At 39.6% G+C, this 24,314-nt stretch overlaps 10 protein-coding genes across 10 annotated transcripts; 3 read left to right on the top strand and 7 right to left on the bottom strand.

Annotated features, from left to right (window-relative positions):
- Window positions 1-65: 65 nt before the first annotated feature.
- Window positions 66-3,267, top strand: SOCG_03840 (survivin). Its single transcript, XM_013163750.1, has 2 exons — window positions 66-403; window positions 472-3,267. The coding sequence occupies exons 1-2, from the start codon at window positions 275-277 to the stop codon at window positions 3,127-3,129; spliced, it is 2,787 nt and encodes a 928-aa protein (XP_013019204.1). The 5' UTR covers window positions 66-274; the 3' UTR covers window positions 3,130-3,267.
- Window positions 3,201-8,422, bottom strand: SOCG_03839 (C2 domain-containing protein). The gene is made up of 2 exons (XM_013163749.1): window positions 7,923-8,422; window positions 3,201-7,761 (listed from the first exon to the last, which is right to left on the bottom strand). The coding sequence occupies exons 1-2, from the start codon at window positions 8,082-8,084 to the stop codon at window positions 3,403-3,405; spliced, it is 4,521 nt and encodes a 1,506-aa protein (XP_013019203.1). The 5' UTR covers window positions 8,085-8,422; the 3' UTR covers window positions 3,201-3,402.
- A 565-nt stretch (window positions 8,423-8,987) lies between these two features.
- On the top strand, window positions 8,988-9,558 carry SOCG_03838 (60S ribosomal protein L35a). Its single transcript, XM_013163748.1, has 2 exons — window positions 8,988-9,239; window positions 9,353-9,558. The coding sequence occupies exons 1-2, from the start codon at window positions 9,031-9,033 to the stop codon at window positions 9,468-9,470; spliced, it is 327 nt and encodes a 108-aa protein (XP_013019202.1). The 5' UTR covers window positions 8,988-9,030; the 3' UTR covers window positions 9,471-9,558.
- A 115-nt stretch (window positions 9,559-9,673) lies between these two features.
- On the bottom strand, window positions 9,674-12,520 carry SOCG_03837 (translation elongation factor 2 Eft2,B). The gene has a single exon (XM_013163747.1). It carries the CDS (start codon window positions 12,414-12,416, stop codon window positions 9,888-9,890), a length of 2,529 nt encoding a protein of 842 aa, XP_013019201.1. The 5' UTR covers window positions 12,417-12,520; the 3' UTR covers window positions 9,674-9,887.
- Window positions 12,455-17,004, bottom strand: SOCG_03836 (C2 domain-containing protein). Its single transcript, XM_013163746.1, has one exon. It carries the CDS (start codon window positions 16,464-16,466, stop codon window positions 12,834-12,836), a length of 3,633 nt encoding a protein of 1,210 aa, XP_013019200.1. The 5' UTR covers window positions 16,467-17,004; the 3' UTR covers window positions 12,455-12,833.
- Window positions 16,943-19,447, bottom strand: SOCG_03835 (tyrosyl-DNA phosphodiesterase Tdp1). The gene has a single exon (XM_013163745.1). The coding sequence runs from the start codon at window positions 18,954-18,956 to the stop codon at window positions 17,361-17,363; it is 1,596 nt and encodes a 531-aa protein (XP_013019199.1). The 5' UTR covers window positions 18,957-19,447; the 3' UTR covers window positions 16,943-17,360.
- Window positions 19,393-21,181, bottom strand: SOCG_03834 (uncharacterized protein). Its single transcript, XM_013163744.1, has 3 exons — window positions 20,601-21,181; window positions 20,168-20,506; window positions 19,393-20,109 (listed from the first exon to the last, which is right to left on the bottom strand). The coding sequence occupies exons 1-3, from the start codon at window positions 20,674-20,676 to the stop codon at window positions 19,652-19,654; spliced, it is 873 nt and encodes a 290-aa protein (XP_013019198.1). The 5' UTR covers window positions 20,677-21,181; the 3' UTR covers window positions 19,393-19,651.
- SOCG_03832 (uncharacterized protein) lies at window positions 21,154-22,850 on the bottom strand. Its single transcript, XM_013163742.1, has 2 exons — window positions 22,627-22,850; window positions 21,154-22,577 (listed from the first exon to the last, which is right to left on the bottom strand). The coding sequence occupies exons 1-2, from the start codon at window positions 22,751-22,753 to the stop codon at window positions 22,177-22,179; spliced, it is 528 nt and encodes a 175-aa protein (XP_013019196.1). The 5' UTR covers window positions 22,754-22,850; the 3' UTR covers window positions 21,154-22,176.
- SOCG_03833 (mediator complex subunit Med31) lies at window positions 21,343-23,660 on the top strand. Its single transcript, XM_013163743.1, has one exon. The coding sequence runs from the start codon at window positions 21,509-21,511 to the stop codon at window positions 21,890-21,892; it is 384 nt and encodes a 127-aa protein (XP_013019197.1). The 5' UTR covers window positions 21,343-21,508; the 3' UTR covers window positions 21,893-23,660.
- SOCG_03831 (DNAJ domain-containing protein Cwf23) lies at window positions 22,784-23,888 on the bottom strand. The gene has a single exon (XM_013163741.1). It carries the CDS (start codon window positions 23,796-23,798, stop codon window positions 22,932-22,934), a length of 867 nt encoding a protein of 288 aa, XP_013019195.1. The 5' UTR covers window positions 23,799-23,888; the 3' UTR covers window positions 22,784-22,931.
- Between the last annotated feature and the right edge of the window lie 426 nt (window positions 23,889-24,314).

Below are 24,314 nucleotides of genomic sequence, written 5' to 3'. Positions count from 1 at the left end.
ATATTAACAAAACGGGGTAGCCATCAGTATTTTGTAAATAAAGTTTTATACCGCAGTACTGTATCCTCGTTACTTACCTAGGTAGAGACAAACATAAACAATACAAAATTGAACTGAAGTTCTTGGGTTAAAATTCGGTTTATGAGAAGCTTTATTTATTTTAGATACAGGTTTTGAGGAGTTGCTTCTTGTAAGGTTTTACTGGGTTTTCTAACAGGATAAGACAGAAAGTTACGAACCGTTGTTTTAAAACATCAATCCCAAATTGTTCGTGATGAAGCCCGTAGAACCATCGTCAAAACGAAGATGGAGTAGGCATCGTAAAGAAATGTGTATTGTTTCCAAAAGACTGGAGACATTCAAGAAAATCTCATGGTCACTTAGTTCGCCTAGTCCAGAACAAGTATGTGAGGAAAAACTACAATATGATTTAATTGAAGGCATTTCGTATACTAACAGAATTTTGCATAGCTTTCTGCCGTTGGGTTTTACTACAATCCTATTCAAAAGCCCCAACAGAGGATCGATAATGTAACATGTTTCATGTGTTCGAAGTCGTTTTACGACTGGGAAGAAAACGATGACCCGTTAAAGGAGCATATAACACATAGTCCTAGTTGTCCTTGGGCTTACGTTTTATCAGCTCGTAATAATCCACACCAGGATCCAAAGGCTCCTTCATTAACAAAATGTAGAGAATTGACGTTTGTTGACAAAGTATGGCCATATATCAATCGTTCCGACTTCCATTGCCAGCCAAATACGATGGCGACTGCTGGCTTTGTATTTACCCCTAGTATAGACTCGAAGGATGCGGCACATTGCCTATACTGTAATATTGACCTTCACGATTGGGAATCGGATGATGACCCATACAAAGAACATCAGCGCCGTCGTCCAAATTGTCTATTTTTTACGTGGAAAGATCCTACTGCTTTATCTCCGACCAAGTATTCACTGCTTTCTTCGTCGAATGTTGATTTTGAAGATGTCTCTTTATCTGAACTCGTTTCCAATTCATCGGAAAAGAATCTTACAAAGCCAACAAATGAGCCGAAACCTACTCCTCGGAGGAGGATATCTTCTTTAAGTCAATCTCACCCCTTTTCTTTGTATTCAAATACTAAAAATGATTCCTCTCTCGTGCAACCCGAACATCAGGGTTCATCACCATCAAAACCTTTCACAATGAATTCTCCTAAAAAGAGAGGGAAACAATTAAGTAAAAAAACAAAGGAAGCAGTTTTTAAGCCGGCTAGGCCTATTTTCTCAGACGAAGATGAAGATGATCAGCCCAATTTAAAGTCGAGTCCTCCCAAACATCCCTCAAACACTAGTAAAAAACCCAGTTCAGAACAGGATTATTCATCTTACATGAATGGCTCCCATATTCCTATCAATACACCCTTACCTCCTTCAACTCCTCCTTCTCCTAATAGAACCGACGAAAGTTATCATTCTGTTCATTCTCCTATGACTAGTACTTTACCACCTATTCAAGAAGATGTCGGAGAATTAAATAGCAAAGAGAACTCTGTGAATTTTTCCACTAATGCCGAGCATACGAATGCCCCTTCAACGAGCCCTTCTACCATTCCTACTGAACCGATCGCTAATTCTAACTCCCTGGACGCAAACCTTCAAATATCAAAAAAGAGAAAATCGTCAGAGGTAGGCGCTCCTAATCAACAACAGACAGATATTGGATTGGAATCAACTATTCCAACCGCTAAAAGACAGTCTTCTGAATACCCTACAGCTTCTGAAACGAAAGTCCAGTCCTCTTCTAGTGAGTCTGAATTAGAAGCCTTTTCGGCGGAGACAAGTATATTTGAAGATTTTCCTCAAAATCAATCAAATGATCTACATGGTTCTTCCTACATGACTAATGACGATGAACCTTTGGCCAGATTACTCGAATCTACTAAGCACACGCTAGAGAAAGAAGATGATTCACCAACAAAATATGAAAAAAAGAGCGAAAAGGCTCCTGTTTCGCCTTTAAAAGATAATTCATCATCCCCCAGTCTTGAGGCTGTACATACTCCAACCTCGGATTTTGGTGGAGATTCTGTTACTGAATCAGAAACTTTGACGGCCTCCTCAATCACTCCTACAAGAGAACTAACTTCAAAAGATAATGGCAGTGAACTACTGAATACGAATTTATTTACAAACTCATCTCCCGAGCAAAATATCCGTGAACAAAGCTCCAACGAAATAAAAACCAAAAATGATAAAGGAGATTACCATGATTCGAAACCACTTCAGACTCTAACAAATATTGAGAGAACCGCGTTAAAGCGACCATCTAGTTTTTCAAAAAATTCATCACCAAACGAAGGTAGAGCTTTATTAGATTCTGAGGCCGACGCTTTTCGTAATTCTAGAGATAATAAAGAAGAATTGATTCCTAAACGAAATGCTTCAACGGATATAAGTACGAATTCAGCAACCTCCGGGGAAGTATTCCACGATTCTGAACGAGCCTTTTCTGAAGCGGAAGAACATTCTGAGAAAGAATCGAGAGTATCGAGGGCTTCCCAGAGTAAAATTGAATCACCAAACCCCGATGTTTATATTGATAGACAAACAAGTCTGAATATTGAAGATGGCAAATCTATAGGCTATAAAAATATAGAGGATTCTTTAGAAAAAGGTCATATCCTGTCAAGCACCTCCCCTGAAAAGGTGGTTAAATACGGATACAAGCATTCTTTGCATAGTACTCCGAAAGATTACAAAGAGTTGGATGAACTTCCTGAATTTTCTGCGTCTCCGTCAAAGTTTGTGCATGATACGTCAAAAAGTCCGTTCGATCCTCTTTCTCAATCTTCATTTCTGGCTCCGTCTACACCTATGAAGACTAAATGTGCTGCTCCGCCGTCTATTCAACCTTCGCTGCCTCCATGGGAACCAGTTGACTTCTCCAGTCTTTTAAAAACGCCTGCAAACAAATATACGGAATCAGAGAATCTCACGGAGCAAGAATTAGATATGACAGTAGAGCATTGGATTAAATATCAGTACGCAAAGTGTGCTAAAACCTTTGAAGAAGAATGCGAACGTCAAATTGAATGGCTTTTGAAAGAAGGAAAGCGAGCTGAAGATTATATTCAAAGTCTTTAATTAAATTATTCCCAAATGTATTGTACTTTGCATTTTTTTGAATTTGTTATATTTATAGTTCATGTCTATTGCCGTTTGGTTATTTGAATAGTTTTACGATCTTTAATTTACAAATAGAAACTCTCTTTTCTGCGTTTGAATATCGCATTTCATTCTATATTAGCAATTAGATGATCAATAATGCTGTATAAGCAAATTAAAACAAAGCAAATTGACAATGCTACAAAAAAATTATTCAGTTAATAAAGGATAAAGATGAAACATTGACAGAGATTAAGCAGATTCAACTCTCATCTCCACTGAAGTAGCAGCACCGTTGAAGGGAACCTTGAAAGTACCCACGGCAGCTTCACTAAACGTAGCTTCGCCAAATTTACTGTGCCCAATTAAGTTAGAAATAATTAAAGAAACATGCAAGCTGTCACCTGGGTTAAACCTGACAGGTATATGCTCATTCCACTTTGGAGAAGGACCTCTGTGTGACTTTGTCTTATATGACCGACCTTGCTTATCGGTAATTACAACCTTTACAAGCTTTTGAGGACAATCATTACCAGTCGTAACAAAGAGTTTGAATTTTGAGGGCTCTTGTTTACCGGTAGACGATCTTGGTCCAAACGTAGAGCCAGTTTGGGTGCTCATAGTATCACCTTGCTCATTGTTTCGACTAGCTTTAGATCCTTTTCCAGTAACACCTTTAAACAAATTCTTTCCTGTTCCGGTAAATCCAGATACGGCTTTGCCACCTAGGCCACCGGCAGCACCAACTCCACTTAAGGCAAGACCGCCAGCAGCTCCGACTCCGTTCAAGGCGAGACCACCAGCTGAACCAACTCCATTTAGGGCAAGACCACCAGCAGCTCCAATACCTCCAACCAATAGTTTAGCACCTTTGTCAGCAACAGAAAAAAAGTTATCAGCAAGGGAAGCATCTAATTCAGGAGATCTTCGGTACCAACCAGGTTCAAACCTCATACCAACACTAATCTGTCCACGTTTTCCATCAAGGTTAAGTTCATGTTGAGATTGAACGTTGGGTTCTAATGCGAGAAGATCTATAAGGTGACTACCCAGAACATCAGCAGCCTCACCCATATCCCAATCGTAGCATACTAATTTAAACACGTCTAGGGCACGGTTTTGAATTACGATATCGGTTTCTTCATCCCAAACAGGATTTAAGTTCTTCTTAATGACCTTACTCTTGTAAACTTCCTTATCGTTCGTCTTCAATGAAACGAAAGGATCCGATGAGCGAATATCACCTATGGGGAGGTCTTTTCCGTTATACAAATTGAAGTGCAACAAACCAGTGTTGATAAAGCTCTCAACTGGGTTCAAAAGCATAGGCACAGGGAGATAATTCATCGAAATTCTAACTCTATTCACTTCACCATTTGATCCTTGAATATCAACTGGATACACATGTCCCAAAGATTCGCTAATAAGTTTCGAGGTTTTTTCGGTATGCTCAGCTATAACCTTAGGATTTTTGGGAGAACCATCAGTTAACTGAAATGTAGTTTCAGAATATTGGAGTTCTCTAATCATAGATAAACCAAAGGCAGACCAACGGGGTGTTTTACTACCAGCTGTGCCGGTTTTTAAGCATGGGAAGGCGGCATTATCAGTGAAAACTCTTAAAGCAATTCCTTCTGTTTGAAGCTCAGCCGACTTAATAGTCATCATGGAAATGCCAGAAGGATACTTGGTAGCTTCACTAACACTAATTATACTAGAAATTTCAGATTCGTCATTCACGGGTTCAGCAGTAGTAATCTTACTTTCCTCTTCGTTGCCAGAAGGTTCATCGTCAGATGAAAGTCTTAGGCAAGGGCGGAAATCACAGTTTACCGTTAAGGTAGCACGGGTAGAGCTTCCCTTGCGGGAGACCAACTTTAATGCCTCAACCTCATCGGTACCAAAAATTCGGTTAGCCATTTCAGTTTTTCCAATCTTATTTGCAGCATTTTTGAAGCTTTTAACCGGAACTTTGACATATCCTAGGGATTTGTCGTGTCCAGAATCCTCATGATCCATTACTTCAAGTTCAATAACTTCAGTATCTGCCAAAACAGGCGCATACAGAACTTCATTCCAGACAGGATTAGAGTTATTCAATACGTGAACAGTTCTTTCAACAACCGATCCATTAACGAGTACTCTAACATAAGGATCATTCTTCTTTAGACCCAAGTCAGTAGAAGAGCAGTTGTTTGCTTTTATGGTGCTAATACGCATAACACCTATCAAATCTTTGAGGTAGGATTCGGCACTCTTCTCTTCCGTAACATTTACGGAAATCCAGGAAGATGTAATATCAATAGTAGAGGAGGGCTTTTCTTTGAGGGCATATGTTGATTGATTACCTTCAGCAGCAAGCAGTTTATTAAGTGGAATTACCGTACTTCCGATAACCTGATCAGGCTCCTTCTTAATCTTCTTGACAACAGTTATTTGTATCTTGGAAGTTTCGCGATTTTCAATATAAGCCATTGAAGATAGACTGACAGGAGTAGGTGATTTGTCAGCATACTTCAAAGTTTTTGATCCAATTTCTCTTGAATCAAGAGAAACAATGTACATTATTTGTGACTTTTTGTCGAAAGTAGATAGGTCAGTAAGGTTGTTAATCCTGTCAAGTGACAATTGTAAGATACCTTTAGGCGTAGCAGGAGGTTCGATTAGATTGCCATCCAATGTCTTCTTCGGGAATAGAGAAGGGAAAAAAGTAGCGTCATAAGCAATTGACCCTTGATTTACGGCGTTAAACAATAAGGGCTGAACGTCACTAACGAATCCATTCTCAACAAGAGACCGCGTGTTAATGTAAGTAGTACCAAAGGGTAACGAAGGGCTTTCGGGATCGAATAAAGATAACTCAAGGGGATCATTCAACGAGGAAACAACAGCATATATTGTATGGTCAAAGTTAGGTGTAAACGTATTTCCCCGAACAGGAGAGCGTCCATGTTCACGACCATTGGTCACAACTGCGACATAAGAAGAAGGTTTAGTAGTACGAGATTTAAAGTATTCATTGCGACGAGCAGAAGAAACCTTGACAGCAATCACACCCACTGGAGCAAATGGAGCGACACCTGCCATAAGAGAAGAAAGATCCAAATCAAGCATGTTCGGCCACATAGCCAGAGGAGATAGAATCGTTGTCATTTGTTCATGTAAGAATTGATTAAACCCGGGGATGTAGAACACATCAATATCGAACAGACTAAAGTCAAAGGGGCGAACGGTAGCAGAAATCTTTGGAGTGCTTAGTAAACTAACAGAAGCCGTTTTTATAAAAGGAAATTCTTCAGATAATCTAAAACGTAAACGAAGCTGTCCTGACACAAAAATATCTTTGGTAGAAACAGGAAGCTTAGCCATGAATTTTCCCTTACCAACCTTTACACGAAGGGATACGGCTGAATTTACACGACAATAAGAAGCACCTGTAATGTCCAAAGTATCATTCGGTGTGTAGCTAAAATCAACATCCATTAGAATCATATCAGGTTCAGTAGCAAGATGAGTTCGGATTCCGTCAATACGGGGTGCCTTTGATCCTAAGGTGAAAGAAGAAAAACGAACTTCGGGAACAAAGGAAGGAAGATACTCGGCTACAGTTTGCTCAACGTTAGTAACTATCATACGAGAAATCATTGGCTCGTTCAACATCCAAAGGCGCTGGAAAATAATGTTAAACCAATCCATAGTTTCATAATCCACATTAGAAGGATTCTTCAACATCTCGCGGACAACTTCATCACGCACTGTGCGACGAAGAGCAATAGCATTGGAACCATAAACGAATGTGCTAGCGGCGATAATAACGAGAAGGATTTGCCAGCGACAGAAAAAGAACTTTGATGCTAACCAACTCAAAATAGAAACGGCAGCTAATATTAGAGAGCTCTGCCACCACTGACCATTCAATTTACCAGGTAGATACATATCCAAGACAGAGCGTTCAACACGACCAGTGTTCCATTCAAAGATGGACGAGGCATCCTGAATAAATGTACGCATTTGCTCGACACTTGTCTTATGTAAAGATCTCCAACCAATGAGAGCATCAGCCTCTTCTTGTTGGGGATTCACGGCTTTAGCAGATTCGCTATTGGGTAAATTTGCATCCTTACCGCTGGGTTCATCAGGCTTTTGCGTCTTTGGTGAATTACCCACCGGAGGACTAATAACAGGAACAGGACTAGGAGGACTCGCTTGGGCAGCTCCGACCTGTACCGGTTCTACCTTTTTCACACTGGAGGAAGAGCCCGGATCTGTCGGTGGACTAGATGTCTCAAGAGTGGGCAGGGGAGTTGCCGTCTTGGAAGCAGGAGGAGTGGTACCCATTCGCGAGCCTCCAACCAATGCGGGTGACCCAATGTGTGCAGGTGACATGTTTCGCATACTGGAAGAGACACTTGAGTTTGTTGGTTGGCTAGGAGGTAGACGAGTGGGTACCGGAGTAGAGACCTTGCTGACAGGAGCAGAAGAACCCAACGGTAACTCTCCAGTTTGCGCGGGCGACACGTTTCCCATACTAGAAGAGACACTCGGATTTGATGGTTGATTTGGAGGTGCCCGAGTGGGAGCAGGCATAAAACTTTCGGTCATTCTTGCAGCCTAAATCCAATGTTAAAACGAGTTTCAGTTCTTAAAGAAGTACGACTTTGTGTAAAGGATGTCATAAAAAAAATAATACTTATCGACTCAAACCCCTTGTATAAGAGGGAAAAATTGTTTTTAAATAAGACGTAACTTCTTAAACAGTGCTTTATACTTACCTGTTCCTTGAATTCAGCTGAACGCTCAGGAAGCTGGGGTGCAGACCTTGCCTCTTCGACAATAGATTGAAACTCTTCCTGGGGCTTCGTAGAAGCATCCATAACGATACTTGTAGTATGGGATAGGATAGGATGAATATCTGAAGGCTGATCCCCTCCCATTCGGTTATTTCTCTCAGGAATTGAAAGCGAAGAAAAAGACTAGCAAATAAAGTAAACGAAAAGGTAAAAAAAAGAGGAAATTCTTTTTAGAATGGTGCCAGAAAAAGATGTGCAGATTATCTCTGCGGAAGTTAATGTATTGACTTGCTACGCGTAGTTTCACCAATGACTAATGAAACATTTATTTGTTAAATCTTTGTCAATTTTAAGAATTTCTGTTAAAAAACCACTGTACAGATAGTGATTTTCCAGTTTCACCAGGATCCTTCTACTTGGTACAAGTCAAGTAGAAAGCTTGAAATGGCGCTGGTATACTGATTCGTACGACAAAGTCATTGGATGCGCTGCACCGCTATTACAGTACCCTCTTATGCGAATGTGTATTACATATTTGATAAGACACTATTATATTTTAAGTATTGTTATTAGTAACAGTACATTATTGTACCGAGTATTGCATTACAACAGGTACCGAAAGCTTGGATCCTGGCAGATTCCTCTCAGTGTAATAATGCAGGGAAGAAACTCTACGAATAATTGAGAGGAAACCTCTTTTTGGTTGAAGCACGTATTCTGCAAAGTTCCTGACCGAACGACCTCTACTGTCAGACTTATCTCATAGAAACCAGCTCAATTGGGAAGCGACTACTTCAGCTATAAACGGCAGTCTTGAGAGATACCACTTCATACGGCATGAAACTTGCTTTTCTATATAAAGCATACCAATAACCCAAGAAGAAATATAAACTCACAAACTATTCTCGTTTTCTTCCCTTCTTTATTTACTTATCCTGTTCATCGTTCGTTGCCGTTAATCGGTTTAACGACATGTTGCGTACAGTTATTTGTAGGGTAGGGTTGTGCGTTGTGACTGTCGAAAAAAGTTTCGATACAGAAACTAACGTCCCTACTCAAATTCATTCAGCACCGACGTATCACCATCAAAATGCCTGCTCAAGGACATAGATTGTACGTGAAGGCTAAGCACCTTTCCCACCAACGCTCCAAGCATCACATTAACCCTATAACTTCCATTGTCAAGATTGAGGGATGTGACAGCAAGGAAGACGCTCAATTTTATTTGGGCAAGCGTGTTTGCTACGTCTACAAGTGTGCTAAGCCTATCCGTGGTTCTAAGCTCCGTGTCATCTGGGGGTAAGTATTTATCAGTTATGGAAATTATATTTTTCAGTCATTTCAATTGGCTCTCAATATGTTTCCAGGCACTTTTCCTTTTTCATCTCTTCATATAACTAACAAACTTTTAGTACCATTTCTCGCGCTCATGGTAACTCTGGTTGTGTTCGTGCTCGTTTCGTTCACAACTTGCCTGCCAAGACTTTTGGCTCTTCTCTTAGAGTCATGCTTTACCCTTCTAACATTTAAATAAAATTTGGGAGTCCTTTCTGAGGCATTTTATTGTTTATATATAGTTTGTTTCTTGCTTAACTGTATTTATCTACTTGAGTTTGTATCTTCGTAGACTCGTTCCGTAAATTTATCAAGTAAATTGGATATACAAAACTTGCATGTTGCACAATATGATGATGTGACTAGTTGACCCGTATTTTACAAACCATACACGATGCTTTCCTTTACAAAAGTGTTTTTCTTATTAACATCCCACTAAGCAAAACTTAATACTTACACACCCAACAATACCGATGATAGCGATTTACATTCATGGGGCCACTCAAAGCTATTATTGAACTAAAATATATTACTTACTCTTAATTCATATGTTCGTAAATAATTATCAATTTTTCCCCGCAAACCCAAAACTAGTCTGTTCAATGGATATTCTTACAAACGGTCGTAGTATTCAGTGTACTCAGGAACAGCTTCCTTAAGACCCTTACGCTTACGAGCCTCAGCAACAATGAGACCAGGCTTGGAAGTGGGATCAGTAGGATCACCACTCATAGAAGACCAATGGTCAAACACCAATTGAGGGAAAGCTTGACCACCAGTAGCTTGACGAAGCTCACCAGTGAAACCGAATGACTCGTTGACAGGAAGGTAGGCCTTGATGTTGTACAAGGGAGTACCAACACGTTGTTCTTCAGCGAAAACTTGACCACGCTTCTTGTTAAGGACAGAGTAGATACCACCCATAGCGTTTTCAGAAACTTGGATTTCGACCAAGAAAACGGGCTCTTGAATAATAGGTTGAGCCAAAAGGGTAGAAGCATAAACGACACGACGAGCAGTAGGAATGATTTGACCACCACCACGGTGAATAGCATCAGCGTGCAAAACAACATCAAGGATGTTGTAGCGGCAAGAACGCAAGTTCTCTTCGAACAAGGGACCTTCCTTAGTAGCCCATTGGAAGGCAGCTACAACAGAGTCCTTAATTTCGTTCAAGTAAGAAACAGCCTTGGTTTGATCAACAACAAGGTTAGCACCAGTGGTTTCGGGACCGAAACACCAGATCTTACGGGCATCACTAACATCCCAGCCATATTCGTCAGCCATAACACGAGCACGAGCCTTGAAATCATCACGAGGGTTGATCTTACCGGTCTCGATGGCTATAGAGAGTTCTTCACTCATGGGCTCAGCAGTCATGAAAATACGGTTGTGCTTGTTGGGAGACTTGGACAAGGCAGTCATGCTAGAGGTCTCGCTAACAGATTCACGGTAGGAAACAACGGGAGGAGAGATCTTGAGAGGAATACCAGCATGAGACTCTTGCAAGTCATTCAAGCAAATCTCCAAGTGCAATTCACCAGCACCAGCGACAATGTGTTCACCGGATTCGTTAGTGGTGCACATGACACAAGGATCAGACTTGGAAAGACGCTTAAGACCTTCAACAAGCTTAGGCAAGTCATTACCGTTCTTAACTTCAACGGCGACCTGGACGACAGGAGAAACAGAGAACTTCATGACCTTCATGTTGTGAGCAACTTCAGAAGTAGTCAAAGTACCAGACTTAACCAAGAATTGGTCAATACCAACCAAACCGATAACGTTACCGGCAGGGCAGTCTTCAATGGGGTCAATCTTGGAACCCATCATCAAAACGGTACGTTGGATGGCCTTGATGAAAAGATCTTCCTTTTTACCAGGAGTGTAGTTAGGACCTTGGATACGGACCTTCATACCGGAACGAACGGTACCGGAGAAGACACGACCAAAGGCGTAGAAACGACCACGTTCAGAGGTAGGAACCATCTTAGAAACGTAGACCATAAGAGGAGCCTTAGGATCACAGTTCTTGATACCGACAGCACACTCATCATCCATGGGACCTTCATACAAGGTCTCAGCACGGTATTGTTGAGCCTTCTTGGGAGAAGGAAGGTGAAGGACAATCATTTCCAAAAGGGCGTTAGCAGCAGGCAAGAACTTACGCATAACGACCTTCAAGAGAGCCTTACCGTCGAGTTCCTTCTCATCGGGCTTAAGGTTGACTTCAAGCTTGGTCAAAAGGGCGAAAACTTCGTCCTTACGGCCATTCATGACAGCATCGAAGATACGATAGATGGGATCCAAGATGAACATGTTGAAGGCACGTTGGTTCTCATTACCGTCAGCATCAACAGGAGACTTAGACCACTTCTTGGTCTTAGGGTTGAAGTAGCTTTCACCCCAGAGACGAGTCATCATCTTGTTACGATCAATACCGAATTTCTTGGCATAACGATCGGCAAATTGGCGGATGGTAAAACCCCAACCGTGAAGACCAGAAGCGAAAGCGACAGTTCCTTGGTCGGGGAAGACTTGGCAGTCACCAAGGACCTTGTCGTAGTAGGTGGAGATAACGACGTTGACGGATTCAACGACACGGGCAAAGTTTTGGTAAAGTTCTTCCTTAGAAATTTGGAGTTCAAGCAAAGCACGGTCAACCTTGTTGACAACAACAACAGGCTTAATACGTTCACCCAAAGCTTGGCGAAGGACAGTTTCAGTTTGAACACAGACACCTTCGATGGTATCGACAACAACCAAAGCACCGTCAGTAACACGAAGAGCAGCAGTAACTTCTGAAGAGAAGTCAACGTGACCAGGAGAGTCGATCAAGTTGACCAAAAAGTCGGGGTGAGTAGTGGGTTCCTTAACATCCTTCAAGTCGTCTTGAGACATCTCAGCAAACAAAGAGATGGCAGTGGACTTGATAGTAACACCACGCTCTTGTTCATCGGCACGGGTATCCATGAAACGAGCATCACCAGCCTTAGCGGCAGAAATAATACCGGCTTTTTGGACCAAAGAATCAGTCAAGGTAGACTTGCCGTGATCGACGTGAGCAATCACTGACATGTTACGGACGTTTGATGGCTTGCCCATCAAATTACGGACCTCCTCGGGTGTGAACGCGACCATACTTGCAACTAGTTTGGGAGTGCGTGGTTAGTTCTGGTTGTGTTAAATAACACAAAAATTTCGTGTCTATTCTTTGCTGTAAAACCCTACCCTATCAGTTTATGGGACTGGTTTTCCATCACTATAGAAACAACCGGGCAGTCTTTTAATACAATTTAAGATAATATCATGTTATTGAAATAATAAAAACTATATCATTTACAAGTCAGTATATATAGTACGTTAGAACAAGCACATATGCTTAAAAGTGTAAATAAGTAATAAGTAAGAAGCAGTAAGCAATTGCGCTTACAATGAAAGAAGTAAAGTCGTTTTAGGTTTCCATGTGATGTGATTTGAATCAAAACACAATCATTACTTTTGCAGTCATAATTTCATAAAAATCTATGAGTGAACTGTTGCAGGATTACCAAAGTTTTATCTTGCAATTTCAGTCTCAACATCAGGCTCACGTCCATTCAAGCTGAAACGTTTCTTCAAACTTCTCCACCTCATTTTCGCACCATCTTTAACCCAGTCGCCAGTGCGTACTGCCTTGTAGTTATAAATCCCACGATGCATACGACGTTCCAGCTCATTGTCATCTCTATGAAGTTGTTTACGTTCTTGCTCGTCTCCTGATATTTCACTATCCAATGTTTCGGCATCTTCATCGTCCATGACTTGAGAGCCCCTGTTGTCTTCACCTTTGTTGTTTCCTTCGTTATGTGCAGTAGAATTTGGATGGTTGTATGTTGGCTTCGGATTACCATTTTGGTTTACTACTTGGCCAAGTGAGATAAATTCACGCTCAAAAATCTGCTCGTCGTGATTCAAATCATTGCTAGGACCACCAGCGCTCGGTGGGATGAATCCATCAAGTGTAACAGTTTGTTCTACAGCGTTCTGTCCGTAGTCATTCATTTCATTTGGGTTCGACTCCGCAAACTGATTTGGACTTTCCCCACTGCCATTTTCAGTATTTTCATCCGCCGTCTCCATGGTGTTAGATCTTGATACTGGTCGCTCCTCATTGTTGGACCGCTCTTCATTGTTGCTGGAAGAGTTGTCATATAAGGGGTTGTTCATGTCCTTTACATAGCCTCTTCGCTTTCCTTGAGAACGTAAGCTCATAAATGTTTCAAAACTGGCACCCTCGTCATCATTACCAATGAGTCGCTCGTGAAGAAGGTCGAAACCACGTCGGAAACTCACAGTAATCGTTAGATAGCCAAGGATTTTGAGATGAGAAAATTCATCTGGATGTTCAATATTTACAGTGTTCTGCAAGATATGCGCAGGTTTGTTTGAAGTAAAGATGGGAATACGAATAACTGGTTCCTCGTTGTCCACAAGTTCCGAAAGCCAGAGAATCGCATAAACATTGTTTTTTCTGCGAATATGATTGCGGAACTCGAAAACCAAAGGGCTGCCGTAACGATATCTGAGCGGTAGACTCAAGCTGCTCCCATTAATCATCCAAGAGACTCTCTCCGGAGACTCCGAAGTTACATATTTTGTACTGCTCTTTTGCATGCCGGCATTAATCCTTACATAGGAGTAGTTAACCTTTGATACGCTATCAATACCTTCAGCAACCAATTTATTGTCAATAAATGCAAGGGTGCCAATATCCCATCCCAACAAATTACGTGGAATCTGAAGTTTTACACTTCGGAATAAAATAGACAAACGAATGCTACCATATCCAATTCCTCCTTCGACCGGGAACCATTTTGTGATCTGGGAAAAGCTTGTCAAGGTTTTGCTAAGCGGAATATTAACAGTGCCCAAAATAGAATCGTGTTCACGAAGTCGAAAGTTTCGGACGGTAAAGCATATTATCGTATTTCTCCAGTCTTTGATAAATTTTTCACTTCCAGCGTTATAGATGGGGTTTGAAGAATAAACCTTCGTCCTCGTCTTGTATGCCAGACTATCGTTGATATCGACACAAACGTATGATGAAGGTAAATCACCACCTTCTTCTGACTTTACATCTCCTACATCTTGAGGTGGAGAAGTGTTGTAAGTTCCTTTAACCTTTCCATATGTACCCCTAGGATGACTAATTTCCAAGTTCACGGCCTGATGAATTGTGAACGACAAGATGCCACTAGGATACTCTGGATCTGGAGGAGTGTGAACAACAGCATCTTCTTCACTATTACTCAGAGTTCCCTGGGGGTGTTGGAAAGCAGGATCTTCACGAAGAGAACGCGAGATAGAAATATCATGTCCACCAGTTCTCAATTCTTCTCTAAAATCTGCTTTAGGGAAATAACCTAATTGATAGTATATATATCCGGGAAGTGATGTCTGCTCACTAATACCGGTAAGTGCATCACGACGATCCATAATCTTTTCAGGGTTTTGGAACAAAACATGTAAGTCAACTTTAGTACGACCGACTACATCGTCTGGACTAAACCGATCGCTATCCCAGAGTTCGATGGACACTTTCTCACCAGCTTTAAGATGTTCTGGAAATACAGGAATTACGGCGTATTCTTTCCAGATTGGATTTAAATCTTGTTTTATGACACGTGTACAAAACAATGGTTTGCCAAATTTGTAGTACCCAATGGTGATATAGGCATCTGAAAGACCATTGACGTCTTGCTTGCTTAAACCCTCTGCCTTCTCAATATAAATGTATATAACACCAAGTGCACTCGTTTCCTTCTTTATATCGTCACCTAAAAGAATCTTAGACATATCCATTGTCATGTTCTTTGGACTGACATACTCGTTAGCAGCAGCAGCAATGGAGTCATTGACAAATTTAGAAATTAAAGGAAGTCCTAAGACGTTAATACCGTTCTCTGCGACAGGAACTGCGGCAACGTTAATTTGTGGAAGGCCCATTAGTGAAAAGGTAAGGTTCTTCAAGAAGGGGATCTCAGGCATTAGCTCACAACGAAGACGAATTCTGGCTACAAATCCTTTCATTTCAACCCAAATGGGCAGGGGAATACCAATTGTACCTTTGATACCAGGGTAGAAAACAATGCGAAGATGTATATTGGAAGCGTGGGCTGAACTGGTATTACTTTGGACTGGCGTCGCATGGTAGGCGACACAAACCTCGAGATTATAAAACCTTTTCGCCTTCTGTGTCGGTTCATTTTCGTTTTTATTTTGAGATTCATTTTGCTCCTTAAATGTTTTCTGGCTTTCAGCTGAGGGCAACGAGCGGATTGAAATAACACGTACTGGATGAGACCCTTGGTGAAAAGATGCGATACGAACGTTTTCAATGAAAGAAGGAATTGAAGCTTGCATAACATCTTCGATTTGGTCAATGAGTGAGGAGAAAAGTTCCGGGTTGATGAGATTCCAAATTTGTTCCAGTAGATGGTTCATCCATTCGGCACTTTCTGGTATGAGATTAAGACGGGCATATTCACCTCGTTTCTGTTCGGAACCCCACTCGGCAGCTTGGGCAACAGTCTGGACATGATTCATCCATAAGAAAATAGAGCATGAGGCAGCAATAGGAAAGATGATGGAAAGTAGGACGGAATGCGAAATAACCCAAGTGACAATCAGAGTAAACAGAAAACAATATAGCGTATACTGGTCCGTTTTCTGTTTAATTTCTCTTGAGACATACGACAGATCCACAGATGGCGAAGGAAAGAAGAGGATATTAGTTTTTTCGTCGCTAATAGGTACATCTCGAGTTATATCATCATGCGCTTCAGGGGGTGCAAGGTCATCTTGGTGTTGTTTGTAGGTAGACGGAGATTGGTTTGAATTTAAATAGGGCTCTTGACCTGCTGAAAGTCCAGCCTGGATTGACTGATTGGGTACAGTGTAATTTGGATCTCTATATGATTTTTGGTAGTCATAGTTAATATCAGAGATTTCAACGTTTCGTTGAGTGATAGGATCGAAAAGTTCTTCTTGACTGGATTCCTTTTGATGCTTTTCTGCCTTTTGCTTTTCTCGTTTTTCAGCACGTTCTTTTCTATCACGAAAGAATTTTGGGATAGTAGGAATAGGACGACGAGAAGAATAGGGATCACCTGTTGGGTGATGCTCACGTTCCGATAGTTTGGATGCCATTTAAAAAATAACTTCCTCAAAATTTTTCTTGAAAAGGCCCAACGTACTAACCGATTTTAGATAATTCGGTAATAAATCTTGTGGTATAGAAAATTAATCAATCTGAAACAGAGGAAGAAACAGACCTAAACGATATTTTTATTATAAAAAACACAGGTATGGAATAAAAGTACCACTTTATGCGTTTTGCAAAATCTTCGTTAAAGTAAGTAATACCCAAAAAAAGGAAAGGCTCGTATAAATTTAAATGATAATGTTATTGCGACGTTTGTTAAAGGCAGGAAAGACGAGCGGTTCTTAGTATACAGCCTATTTATGGTTTGCAGTTAATTCTCCAAATCAAATCAATGAAACTAGTCGAAGTAATTAATTTGATGCTTCATTTAATTACGTTGAGCAGATATGTTTTCATATTTACGAACCAGCTGATTTAAGATTTGATCATCCTTACGTATGTTCAGTTGTAATTTTAACCTTTGCTGAGCCGAATCGGTTACCATCAGTCAGCTGTGAGGAATTTATCACGATGTAAACAAATATATTTGTTGGAATATACAACGATTATAAAAGAAAAGAAGGCAAGGTCATACCAAAGATCATTAACGGTTCGATTTCTCATAAGAATAAATGCAAATGTACGTTCAAGGACAATAGGATGATCTAGTTCTAGTTAGTGAATCAGAGACAAAGCAAAAGACAATTGACTGAAACAAAAGAAAGACAAATACGTGAGTTGCCATAAACAGCAGAATATTCTTTACCTCTAAATTAAAGAGACAAAAAATGTTATTAGTGATGTATATACGTCTTTTCATCTAAGCCGGTTCGACTCTACCATTGTGCTCTCGTTCATTGCGATTTTCTCTTCCACAAAATTAGTTAACACAACTCCAGTTATGTCCACGTTGGAGGCCAAGTATACCCTAGCCAGTCCTTGTCTTTTCGTGGAACGACAGGTGACCAAATCTCGTCGTTGAGTGCATACTCTTTAGGTGGAAAATCCCAACACATCCGAAACCCAATTTGTAATTGAGATTTAGGATTATCCAAATTTTCTTTAGTGGATCTAATAACAGGTTCAGGCGAATTGGTTTTGTAAGTCGGTACCATACTGCAAATTGGTGAATTTGTACCTCCGCTATTTTCAAATAATTGAGGGAAGAATAGCACGCCTGCCTCATATGATTTTATCCTTAATCCACGGGCGGTCTTTGACTTCACACCCTTTCCTTCCATTGTCCCCCAAGCTGGTTTGCTCAAATTGGCGCTTGTTACTAGCGCCCATCGAATCCTGTCACCAGACTCATTTAGGCGAAGATACGTTTTGATGTGTGGAGCAATTCTTTCTCTTCCAGCTTTCATTGATCCCCATTTGTACAAATTATGATTTCGACGCAAATCTTCAACCTGCTCCATACTAGTCTTTCCTAAGATGTTAAAATGAATGGATGACCCAGATTGCCATCCCAACATAGACTGTTGAATTTGCCCTACCGTAGGAAATATAAACTTCCATTGGTTTCTCTTGCAATGAAACGCTTCCATCAATTCTTCTAAATAATCTTGCTTCGGACCGAACGATCCCATGGAGCTGCATTGCGAAACGCAAACATCCGTGTCCAAAAACCTCTTCCCTTTTTTATTTTCTTTCTTCTCTGCCTCTCTAAGTACATGCTTGAGTCTTCCGAGTCCCCATTGGGTTTCTTTATCGCCCATAAACTTTCCAGGTATAGAGCCAAGAAATACAGCACGAACGTTTGAGAAGTCATAATCTTTCAGTTTATTAATAAGCTCTTTAGTATGATTGTAATTGCTTAAATAATTTAAAAAATCTTCCTGAAACTGTTGTCCGATTGAATTCATTTCGCTTTCCAAAGGGCTTTCATCGTCCGTTTCGGCATCAACATCTACAATTTCAACATCACTCTTCATTTTTTTTCTTAATGTATCCTCTTCATCAACGGGAACAGTAGATACCGAGGGTGTTCCTCTTGACTTGGGAAACAGCAGCGGCGTTTTGTATATAGCCTGGGACATGCCAATCCAGTCGGGCTCAACCATGTTTGCCGTATGAATTACAATTTGGCATGATTCATCTTCAAAAAAATTAATCATGATTTTGGAATGATGGGTTCCCCACATGGGCACATACACACTGTACAGGTGGACGTGAATAGGACAATGTTCCTTTTGAGCAGTCAGTCTCGCCAAGCTATCCGAAGTTTTGTCATATCCATGAGTTATTCGTATATCAACCGTTCGGAACACTTTTGGGTGTATATTTTCAAGGATAAAGTTTAAGTCCACACAAAAGTTGAATTGCCATGTCTGCTTCAATTGAGGGCTCCCAATTAGTTGCTTTAGGGACAGACAGTGTACATTCTCCTCTTTTGGTAAAGATGCTATTTGATTTAGATAAATTGGGGAATCAATGGTTGGAATACTTTCTTCTGGAGATCCTTTTCTCTTGTAAGTACCCAGTCTTGACATTATTTAAATTTCACCCTTTTAATGAAATTAGTTCCTTTTCTTTTTAGTATGTAAACTATTGTATAATAATGGAGGATGCACCAAAGATATGTTTTTTACAGTAGCTGCTGAATCTAGTCTATGGCCAAAAGTAAATCCATGTAACACCTATGACCTTTCCAATAAGTTTCTTATGTATAATTGCTAATTGATAATTGAAGCCGAAAGAAAGAAAGAATAGTTCTTTGGTTCTTTTGTTACGAAACACAAAACGTATTGAAGGAACGATTTGTCAGATTTCTCTCGTGACAAAAAGAAAAATACGATACTTTAAAATTAGAACTTTCATTGTTACGTTTTTTTTTTAGATCACAATGCCTTTTTTGAGAATGATTATACCATCTTCATGCTGCTCATGTTCCTATAGTATGGTTTACATCTTGTCTTACTGTGAGCTTTAGAACGTACTTAGAATGTTCTTGAAAGAGAATAAATGACCAACATCGAAACAATCTCAATTTCAAAATTAACCAAAGTGTAACGAAAATAAACGAGAAAATATTATTAGTTCTAAAAATTCGGATGTAATATAACGAAAGAAAAGACCGAGGAAAACTGCACATGGTATGACATTCTTATGTCTCCAGCTGCCAAGTGGAATAATTAAACTTGAAACGAACTGAGTCAACTATGACAGCGGAAACAGATCTTTAAATTTAATACATTTTCTTAAGTTGTGAATTGAAATATTCTTCGTCTTCTGAATCGTCGTACACAAGTCCACTTCTTGAAGCAAGGCTGGCGGCCGGACGTCCATGAGTACGTTGTCTTCTACTCTTACGGACTCCATAACCAGCATTCGATCTTCGTAAACGCATTTTAGCTATAAAAATTTTCCAAGTATCCTTCCGATACGTGTGATATAACAAGATCGTGAGTATAATACCCAAGAAGATACTGGGAACAGCAATAGCTGCCTTCAAGTTACGCTTAGGTGCATAAAAGTCATAGTCTTCTGCACGCTGTTCGTGAGGATCTAAGGTTTTCTGTAAAGTGATATTGGGTCCAGATACAAAAGTAGCATTTCCCTCATCTACAGTTATGAGGTTAACAGTCAGGTTTTGAAGAAAGTCGCCATGCAGCCATTTATCATTTGGTTTAAGATTAATTTCTCCTGAAGGGTAGTATTAGTAAATGATCTTCGTTATATTGATGCTCGTTATCTATCATACCGTCTTTATTTTTAATTTTTTTATCCATGGCAATTAGGCCAGAGTCATTTTGAAAGGATAATACAAGCCGCAATTCATCCACTCCAAAGTACACAGGGTCCCAAGTCACCCTTTGAGGCTTTCCCTTAATCCAACGAGAACCAGGAGTGGGCAAGCAAATAGGTATGTCACTTTGATAGTATTTTTGAGGATGACAATTGTAATATGTATCTGTAGGGACTCCTTTGAAAGTCTTGAAAGGTCGAAGGATGGTTGTTTCTGCTTTCGTGACATGCGTACCGCTAGCTATTCTATACATTTTGGTAGGGGTCGCACCAGAAGGGAGTGCTTGAGATTTGCCTACAATTAAATTATGTTAGTAAATTTTACATAGTATTTCTTTTCTCTTAAAACCCTCCGATAATTGGACCTCCGTGCAAGGTATTTAACTTACTCGAAACTGCATAGCAAAGCTGAGCAAAGCATGCTAAGAGGGAGCTAAGGAAAACAAAATCCTTCATGACAAGCATATTTGGTGGTCAATTTCAATTCCTCTCGGTCATAAAATAATACTGTTGAAAACTCAACAAATAACTTCCAATTTAACTAGGTAGGACTAGCGAAAGTATTTGAATAAATACGTTTGTTCTTTTAGTTTTCTTTTACGAACAAGAAAACCATCCGATTTCGACGGGTTTATATGCCGCTTAGTGTCAAGTTACGAGTAGAGAGTAGACGTAGTTGTGTATATAATTAATAGTCGCATATTACGGTTTCAGGTAAATATGCATTTTTTCTAGAGTTTTTTATGGATTTTATAAACAGAATAAATGAGAATTTAATCAATCAGAAGAATGCTTCAACTTTACTATGTTTGTCTGAGTCGGCAAGTCTCTGTAACAAACCATTTAGTGACACAAGCTTTGATGTATGATTGTAAAATAATCAACGATCTTAAAGGCTAATACTTACAGTTAGATGGTTTAGTTAAATAATTCTTTATAGGGAAACCTTTTGAATATAAGAAAAGATGTCTTGTTTATTTCTATAATCTGATTGCAAATCACGATCTCTGGATATGCGCATATTTTTATTTAAAACCGCTTACAAGCCGTCGATCCAATTCTTTATGCATTCACATTTATCAAAACCGACTAAAAGGTTTTAAAAAATCAATTTCTCATTATTTCTTCATTTGATTTTTTATTTATTAAATAGCGAGCATTTTCTGGGCGCACAAAAGCATTTACCATAACGTTATTTAACATCCATACGCCCTTGAACATGACAGAGGCCTGTTTCATTTAGAAAGGTTTGATTTCGTGGCAGAAAGGCAGAGAGACACAGATACAGGTTGTATCAATGGATCAAAAATGGCTTCTCTCTCGCGTACCAGATGAAAAATCTCGATTTGAGATTGAATTGGAATTCGTCCAAATGTTATCGAATCCCTGGTATCTAAATTTCCTTGCTCAACATAATTACTTTGAGGACGAAAGTTTTTTGCAGTACCTTGAGTATTTGGAATACTGGAGGGAACCTGAATACGTCAAATTTATCATTTATCCCACTTGCTTGCATATGCTGACTCTTTTAAAAAATCCACAGTTTCGAATCGATATATCTCGAGCAGACTTGTCTAAGCAGGTAAACGATGAAATGTATTACGAATGGCTTGCAAAAGGTGGATATCAGATTCCCGTTGCAAATCCTAATCCTAATCCTAATCCAGATCCAAGTTCATAAACGTTGTCTGCTAAACAGTGGACCATTGAAAGCCGTGATGAACACATAGAGCTCTTACTCCGTCCCTTTTTGTTTCAGTTAGTTTTTAGATTTCATGTAATTTATAGTATAATCATTGAATTCTGCAAATGGCTTTATATAGATGATCCTTTCGGTTACATATGAGCAGGAATGATAGTTCAGGTTTGATAATGCTCCTTTCATTCATGGATGTCTTCGGCAATTCTAAGAGAAGAATATTTTATTTATCGTAGTCATTCAAAGCATTCAGAAATAACGTTTCATTATTGGTCCTGCTGTTGCGCTAGGCGTTTCTCTAAAAGTACGAACGCCTGCAACTGAGGAGGCAATTCCTTGAGTGAGCTTGTTTCCTCAAGTGACACACTTTCAAGCTCTTTTGGAAGAGCCAGCTGCTTCTCTAGAAAACTTTTTTTGGCCTTCCGCCGGGCTTGGTTATATTCCTCTAGGTCATCAGCGAATACATCCCACACACAAATCGAACAGCCACTTTGACAGCAGTTCAATGGTTCTTCCGGCTTCGGTGGAACTCGAATACCATTATACATTTGGCTAACGTTTCCAATTGAGTATGTACGTAAAGAAGCGGGGCCTTCTTCAACAGCTAGAAATGAAACATTCGCATCTGTATCCACGTTCAAATTAGGTTGCGGTTGCTTTAATAACTCTTTTGGAATTAGTAAGCTTTTCAACAAGTTCTATCGTCGAATCCTTACGTCTGTAAAACTTGAGATTTGGCTTTAATATTGGCACCTCATGAATACCTCTTGAAAACCAATTGGGACATCCTTTTTGCATCCATTTGGAAGAATAAAATAATACATTAGAAGCATTAACCTTCATTCGCGGATTTTGGTCGATTCACAATTGTTTCCATCAGATCAACCTTGAGTAAGGTGGAAGGTTCCATTCGCCATTGTTGCCAGTTAGAACACTCCATAGTTAGCCATTCAAATGATACAGAATTAAGAAAACTTCTTTACTTTTATTCAACGTTTACAAAATAAATATAGGTATTATTTTAAGATTCGGTTGCTGTTGCTTTCAATTCCTGTTCCCTTTCGCGTTGTTTTTGTTTCATTCGCAACATCGTTAATTCTTCGTAATCCATTGATGTTTTAGGTTTCTTTTCATCAAATATTTGCTTCCCATCTAAGGGCTTCAACCACTGAGCATCCTTAATGACAGAAGGAGCTTTTGCTGTTACTGCAGAATAAGCGGCGTCTAAAGTATCAAAAACAAGAATAGCATAAACGTATTTTTTGTCATCATTAACAGTTTTTTGAATTATAAGATCACGTATACAACCAAAATTAGAGTAAAAAGAACGTAGGAAAGATTCATCGACTTGGTTATTATACTTTCTCTTCCAACGAACCTTCACAGATCGATCAAGATCAGAGATTGACCGACTTTTCTCAGGAATTTCTTCTCTTTTTCTTTTGTTTGATTCTTCACTTTGAAACAACCTCTCTTCACGTTCTCGTCGTAATTTAGCACTTTGCTCTTGTAAGGAACGTAACTTTTCCCGTAAGCCTCTGTTTTCTAAATCTTTTTGTTGTTCAGAAAAATAAAATTCTTTTTCTCTGTCCTTTAACTTATCAGCCATTGTTCTCCTATTCAGATCAAACGCTTCTTCACGTCTCTGACGAGCAAGCTTAGCTGTCCGTTCAGTATCGTACGCTTGACGCGTCTTTGTATCTGTTAAAGCATTGTAAGCGACTTGTAGTAAGTGGAACTTCTCAGCGGCATTTGGATCATCTGGGTTTTTGTCCGGATGATACTTTAAAGACGTTTTCCTCCATGCGCGGTGAATATCTGCGTCTTGCGCACCCTCTGATATCCCAAGAAGTTCATAGTAATCAATTGTTTCTTCTTTTAATCCCATTTTTACCCGATTTTGTATTTTCGCCTGTAAACGCAATAGTCAATTATCGCCAAGCTTTTACTTGAAGAAATGTTTATGTGCGTAGTATAACGATTTGATACAGTACGCAAACTGACCGCACCGCTATCGCTAACATCCACTAAATTCAAGACTATTATAATCTAATATAATTTTATAATAGAGTTGTTTATTACAACATGTAAACGATGGGAAGTCATAAAGTTTTAAAAAACCGATTTAAATAAAAAAAGCAGTATTATCTGGTATATAAGAAATATTTATATAAAATACGTCTAGTTAAAATTACGAACCTTCGAATTGGAAGAATTGATTGATTCGACTTTAGTAAATCAAATTGTCATTTTATTGAACTACTCAAGTTACTGGATTCTCAAAGTACTCAAGAGAAGCTAACTAAGTCGAATTTAGATTGAATAATTTTTACAATTCCTTCGTTTATATACTAAACTAGATAACAATTCAGTGCAAGAACCTGACCATGACACGCTGATTGTT

The sequence above is a fragment of the Schizosaccharomyces octosporus genome (assembly GCF_000150505.1).
Source record: "Schizosaccharomyces octosporus yFS286 unplaced genomic scaffold supercont6.2, whole genome shotgun sequence".
NCBI lineage: Eukaryota > Fungi > Ascomycota > Schizosaccharomycetes > Schizosaccharomycetales > Schizosaccharomycetaceae > Schizosaccharomyces > Schizosaccharomyces octosporus.
This window is presented reverse-complemented; position numbering and strand designations above follow the sequence as displayed.